Source organism: Alligator sinensis, unplaced genomic scaffold, assembly GCF_000455745.1.
Source record: "Alligator sinensis unplaced genomic scaffold, ASM45574v1 scaffold123_2, whole genome shotgun sequence".
NCBI lineage: Eukaryota > Metazoa > Chordata > Crocodylia > Alligatoridae > Alligator > Alligator sinensis.
In genome coordinates, this window is record NW_005841917.1 from 927,947 (window position 1) to 934,915 (window position 6,969).

The 6,969-nt window shown below is 36.3% G+C and overlaps 1 protein-coding gene across 1 annotated transcript in view; it reads right to left on the reverse strand.

The window, feature by feature from the left end:
* Positions 1 to 4,407, reverse strand: part of AGR2 (anterior gradient 2, protein disulphide isomerase family member) — a 7,797-nt gene extending 3,390 nt beyond the window's left edge. The window contains exons 1-6 of the mRNA XM_006018921.2: positions 4,290 to 4,407; positions 2,499 to 2,639; positions 2,094 to 2,157; positions 1,823 to 1,875; positions 589 to 662; positions 117 to 180 (exon numbers count right to left, since the gene is read on the reverse strand). Of these exons, the coding sequence (XP_006018983.1) occupies positions 117 to 180; positions 589 to 662; positions 1,823 to 1,875; positions 2,094 to 2,157; positions 2,499 to 2,631 (388 nt within the window). The 5' untranslated portion in view covers positions 2,632 to 2,639; positions 4,290 to 4,407. The remainder of the gene's footprint in view (positions 1 to 116; positions 181 to 588; positions 663 to 1,822; positions 1,876 to 2,093; positions 2,158 to 2,498; positions 2,640 to 4,289) is intronic.
* Positions 4,408 to 6,969: the final 2,562 nt, after the last annotated feature.

The following is a 6,969-nucleotide window of genomic DNA, read 5'->3' on the forward strand; positions in this document are numbered from 1 at the left end:
TTCCCATTAATAATGCTGAGGGTTTTATGTTTTTGTCACATTACAGAGCCTAGTCTCTGCAGCTTTACAATAGATAGCATTATTCTTGAGCCTCTTTGAGAGTGTCAGGTACTCACCAATAAACATAATTCGAGGGACATACTGGCCATCAGGTGAAAGATGCTTGTCTGTTGTTTCATACTGGAATAAATGATAAGGTTTTAAATCAAGAGTGCTGTTAGTCATGCTGTATAGGTAATATAAACAGAACGTTTAATTTCCAGTTCATAATTTGGTGGCTATAAAATTAAAATTCATTTTAAAGATTATGTTTTAATATGTGAGGAATACATTAATGAGAGAACAATGCTATAACTGCAAGGCATCTCATAATTAATTGTTTTATTGGTATAAATATTTTATAGTCATTATATATTATTATAATAGGTAAAGATTTATTGCTAAATCTATCCCTATTGCAGCATAGTCATTTCCCCTTGGCAAGTGATGCCAAACATTAACCTTATCCAAGACACTATAAAGATGGAAGTTTATTGCTTCCAGACAGTGTTATAAAAGAGCTTTAATGAAGTGTAGCTGAATACTTACAACAAGATTAATAAGAACAAACTTTTCAGCTAATTTCTGTATTTCTTTGTGTGCAGCAAATACTTTCTTCAGTGCTAGAACATAAATGTGAATGATTGTTAAAAAAAAACAAAAGCCAGGAAGGAAATTAACCATTTATCTTTGTCAAGAAACAATACAGAATCAGATCTGGAGTGATTGGTGGATTCTCCATGCTATAATATACAAGTCCAATGCAGGGTTCAAATTACACTTTGACTCTTGCAGGGGTCTGCAAAAAAAATTAGGCGGCCCATCACGATACCCCAATAAAATCAGAGACCCCCCCCAAAATCAAGTTATAAATCAAGTTATGATTTTCAAATCTTACAGGAGAGCTCTCATCTCTTATGGCAGGGCTCAGCCCCCATGAGCTCCCTTGTAGTTCAAACCCTGAATTCAAGTTAGAAAACAATTATAGTGACCAGCTGAAAAGGCTGTAGGTTCCTTTCTTTTAGTGTGTGGGTGAACAGTAGCTGGAACAGACCTTAAGTAACAAAGGCAAGTGGTACAAAACTGCGTTCCTGTAGTCTAAACTCTTTCTAACTGTGCATATGAATAAAGGTGTTGAGAAAGTGTTATTTCTAGATATGGACTGAGAAAGATGCAGGCCATTCTCACTCCTAAGAGGAGTCTAAGCCAAACACACTGAAGTTAGTTCTGGTTTGGTTTACAACTTTACAGGTTGAGGGCTGTTCTCAAAACTGAATTGTTTGGATGGTCCGTTAGGTGCACAGAGATCTCCAAGGAAATCTGTAGGGCTTTTCATGAGCAATAGGAACTAATCATATAGATGACTTATTGCATTAAGGATCTGGTATGAATATGGCTGGAAATCTTGAGAAAACAGATGTCCCCAATATGGCAGAAATCTCTTAGAACTTGAAATTTCTATACTGTCATGTCTGCATCCTATTGTAAATGGTAACTTTGATCAGGAGTGAGAATTGCATGCATCTTGCTCAGTCCATCTCTAGAAATAACACTTTCTCAACACCTTTATTCCCAGCCTTAGATTAAATTTGCATCATTCTCACAAAATTGAAAGCTAATGTATCATGATTTGAACCTGTACTGCACAAGATTAAAATGTCTGCAATTCTGAAAGCAACACAGGTTGCTTGCTAGTATTTCAATGAGGTGTTTTTAGAAGAAAAATGGGTGTTTTTTTAGCAATATAAAGGTGTAAAGCAAGATGTTTCTACTCAAAACTTACCTTGACTGTGTGGGCAGTCCTCTAAATGATGAATAATCAATATGGGTTTGTTACTGAAACAGAAGAAGTCTTATTTCAGATTTTTACTATTACCAATCTTAAAGCCAGTACTTATGTGGAAAAACATCTTAGACTGTAAAATCAGTTAATAAATGGACACATTTCTAAGTTCTGGCAACTTCTCTTTTCTTGCTATTATTCATGTAAATATAAATATCACACTAGATGGCGCCATTGAAACCTATCAAAAGAATAGGTAAAGTTGATTTACCCAGACTTGGCTCTAAACAAGGCTTCTTCATAAGTCTGAGTCCAGATCAGCTGATCACCCCAACCTAAAGGCAAATGACAAAGAGGAGTCACTGTCAAAGTTGTTGGCAATGAGAAGACTATTTTATAGGTCAAGTGTAAACATAAAGGCTACTGAGAACTACTTTGAGAATGTCTTGCCAAAAGGGAATTTAAATGCAATGAAGACAAAATGACTTGTAGAAAAAATATCAGGAAAGTGTATTTCAAGTGGCAAGAGACTGTTTTTTTTTTAAATATACGTAGCTGAAAGGAAAAGAGCAGAGTGTCAAGGAACTATTAATAACGCAAGAGGAATAAATATTAGGAGATTAAAGGGTTAAAGATTCTTATGGAAGTAGGGCAGTGAGAATGAACAACATTTTACCTCTGGAGAGAGTTTGAGGCAATTTTGGTTTATACTCATTTGTGTCCTTTTTGTCCTTAGCCCCAAAATCTTTAGCAAGGGTATAGGCAACAGCAACAAGCAGCAGGAACATTGAAATATAATTCTTCTCCATGACTAGTGCTGAAAAAGATAATTGACATTTATAATGCTGCCATTTTTCACACTCCTAACTGGATAATTGTTTAGGAGGGTGCTACATATAAGCTCTAAGTCTACAGTTAAGTCATAAAAATATATCAGGGCAGGGTCACTGCTGGAATGAACTGCTATAGGTAGATTGTGTTCCTAAAAATGTAATGAATAGTCAGACTGGTTTAGCAAATATTTTTTAATATCTCAGGAACTGGTATAATTTTGTTTTAAGTTACTTGTTGCCAGTTTTAAATAAGCTTATCTCATCTAGATGTAGTCAGCCTAGAGACCCACTTTGATGCTATATCTCTCTTTTACTCCCTGTCCTGTTTTTCTTGACAGTACTACAAATACTGAATTAGCTCAATGAAACAATGAAAGTTCAGCATTTTCTATAATACCCATCATGTTAGAATATAAAGGCTTTTGCAAATAATAATAAGTGTTTCTGAGACCTTTCTATAAAATCCATCACTGCAAAAATTAAGCACTTCCCAAGTGTTTTGTTCAGGGAAGTTAGATTGAGGAGGTCATTTCCTCAGTTTTGCAAATGAAACAATGGAGTTAAAGGGAGTTACTTGCCAAAGCCTTCAAAATAAGTCTTGAATTCTAATATTGTTCTCTAAATCTTTCCCTTAAAGCCACACAATAATACAGTTTTCAAGAAATAATGGTTTCATTTAGAATACTGAGGATTGGTTTAGAAATGCAATGTATCACTTCCAGGGATGCTTTGCTACTGAAATCTCTTCCTTTGCCCAATTGTACAAGTGAGAATGAAGCAGGTCATGTTAGATGACATGTTTCTCAATTTTCTAAATGAAATGATTCTGCCAGTGAATTCACTTAGCATGATCCAACTTTCTCATTCACTTGTCACTGGATGCTAGGATACTGAGCTAAGAGGTACACAGAAAAGCTTAAGGTAAGCAGACATTCTAAAGCATAGGAACATCAACGCGGGTGCATAAGCACCTTTTAAAACGCAGGTTAGAAAAGTGGAAATGTGATACCATTCAGCCTTGCTTTGCCAGAAGTCCTGGGAGGACTTGCTTTCCTCAGGTTGAATAAATGGTACAGCATTCTTTGCTGTTGTAATGCTCAGTAGACCCTGACTATCTATGTAATCACAGCTTCAGAGACATGCAAAATGCAGTACCAGGTTTTGGACATACACTGACCTTTACATTAAAAAAAAAAATTGTTCTCTGAAAGGACGAGGTTTGAATGAGTCTTGCTTAGAAGCCCACTGGAGATTCTAAAGATAGTTTAATCAGATCAGTACAGATGAAGGTCTCCTTTAAAAAGAACAAGGGGGTGCCGGCCAACCAGGAAAAGCAAGAACAAACAAATCTCAGGATGATGCAGAACTGAAAGTAAAGGCCAAGAAGCACTACACCTAAAGCGGCATCTGTGCAAAGCTAGGTATAGTCATTCTAAGCTGTTAAAAAAAATCATTCTAATTCTTTTAACATGAAGAGACAGCATTATTCCATCTATTCCCCCATGGTGAGCTCAACTGTAAGTTGCTCCGTTCCTTTCTTTCTGTCTGTTACCTGCCACAGTAATAAGTAACCTGAACGTAAAGCTCACAGGATTCTAACAGGTGCATTTCTAAGCCAGTGCTCACAGCCTTACCTTGTTTTCTCTCCCACCTGTCTGAAGAGCTATGAAAGTGTTCCAAGTTTCAGTGTGAACCTGTAGGGCTCATAATGCCTACTTATGTACCTTGGCACACCTCAACTCCACCCACGAGCTCTGTATTTGAATAGTATCCCCAGGGAGCTAAACTTCCCCTTTTTTTAATAAAGAAAAACATTTTCAGGATCAATTAGTTTTAATCAGCAGCCTATTTGATATTCAGTCTTTCATAGCAATGACAATGTGCAAAAATGGAAACATGCTAATATGAATTTTACAGTGTTTTTAACAGAGATTTTTACAACTGGGCAAAGAGCCAAGTCCAGGTAAGCTTAAATCAAGACTCCTGATTTGCCTGAAGGCTGATTTGTCTTTATGTGATTGGCTGAAAGTTATAGCTTGGATCACAGCTCTTTCATTTCTTTGAGAAACTAAAATGATGATTCAGAACTCCAGGTTTCCATCAATGTAGTGATTAAACAATCATTTACTCCGTATATGGTAGTCTAATGCCGAGCAACGATATGGGTTTTTTTAACAATCTAAAACAAATAGGAACATTTTTAATGAAACATCATACAGGCCCTTGAAGTTATCAGGTTATTTAGAAACTTTAAAAACCTATTTAAAAAGTATTTAAAATTGAGTCCTCTTAATGTTCTATGTAGTAAAGTAACTCTATAAATACTTGTTTTAGGCACAGCATAAAAATCCATCGTTTTATATTTCTGATATACATATAGTACAGTACAGCGGTCAGAAAAATGCTAGAATAATTTGCTTTGCTGCAGTATTTATACTGAACAATTTCCAGAGTATGGAAGATATCTTTCGAAGGATGATTTATTGTGATCCTGCCATGGGCATGATATATAGGGTGACCATACATCCTGTTTTTCCCCCAGACGTCCCATTTTAAATAAGTGTCCTTGGGATCCAATTGGTTTGGTGGAATGAATGCTTTTGTCCCATTTTCAGCTGGAATGCAGCAGTGGCAGTGCTCTCTAGCTGGAACTGTGATAGGGCAACTGCTAATCCTTCAACATCCCACAACACTCTGCTCTCCAGCCACTCACCTAAGACCATAGCTTGGATACAGCTAAACATAGTGGAGACTTACAGGGTGGAGTGGGGCAGAGTACTGCAGAATGCCAGCGAACCGTTGAAAAGGAAGCGCTAGGGTAAACTCCCCCCCCCACACACACACACTCTTTTCAAGTTGTCCTGTTTTGAGACTTAGGAAACATGGTCATCCTAATTATGTGTTAAAACTTTAATATATGCCATTTGTTGTATCCTTGATACATTTTGCTCTGTAGATGGTTTTTTATAATGAACATAGAACAATTGTCACTGGTGAGAGGGATCCGTTAATCTATGTAGATAGGGAAAAAAAATCCATCACTTCTTTTTCTCTCTCTCAAATTGACTATATTTTCAGATACTCATTATTGAAAAGGGATTTCCAAATATCTTCATGCTAAGTTTATTCAAAAGCAAATATCACCATGTGCTTCAATACATCAATATTTATTTTTTAGCTTTCCCAACATTTTGCAAAATGTATTTAGGGAAAAGAATCAGCAGAGACAAGGTCATGATCTCAGTTGATGTGTAATTACTATGTTTCTTAGGAATGTACTACAGTAGTACAATGAGAAATTACATTTTATTTATTAACTGCTTATTAGGTATAGAATAAGAAAGCAAGCTAAGCATTTAAAATGGTCAACAATTTGTAAATCCATATCAGTGTTTATTAAGACCTTTATGCATAGATTGGTAAGTAATCAAAATGAGAGAGAAATATATTACATATAAGCATTTTATTTTGCTCCTGTATGGCTGTCATAAGACACAGAGCTATATCTTATAGATATTGCAGCATATGTTCACACTGCATTCACTCAAAAACCATGTTTTTGGAAATGCCTAAAATTTAGACTCCTAAAGCCACAATTAAGCACCTGAAATCCATGGGAGCTCCTGAGTATTCACTTTTGAAAATCAAATCACTTCAGATAGTTCAGTGTGCCTAGCGTTAAACATTCATTTCTGAACTCTTGACCTTATTTCAGTGAGTCTCTGAGCTTTCCAAGTCTTGATTTCATGCATGTTGACTGAATCTCTTCCCAAACTGCACTCAGTAGCAGTCAGTAACATAAGAACAACTTTTTTTTTCTGTATACCTGTACCTTGAGACATCTAGATGATTAACATGTACAATCCTACTCGGATACATTTTAATTGTCCTCCATGTGTATGTAAACCTGAAAATGACCAGAAATCCCAAGACGGTACAAACAGCTGACTAGCATATGCTTTAGTATGAATTCCAGACTGCTTATCTGTGATCACTTCCCCCACCGTGGTGACCATGTCACCTGTCCTAGAAGAATTGTTCCAGGAAAATCTGGGTGAGTGGTCCTAGCCAGGAGGCTTTTCCTGGTTTTCTTAAAGGAGCAGTTACATCCTATTCCAGTTAATATTTACCTATATCAAAATAAACTGTTGGAAAATCATCGACTCTGAAATGTGGCATTCTCTTGTTTGGACCTCAATATATTTATACAGTGGGGCTGCCTATATGCTTTGCTTAACTCTGGTTGTGAGCCTCCTATTTATTGCTATATTTCTTGCATATGTATCCCACAGAGCAAGAGATCATCAGGTTTCA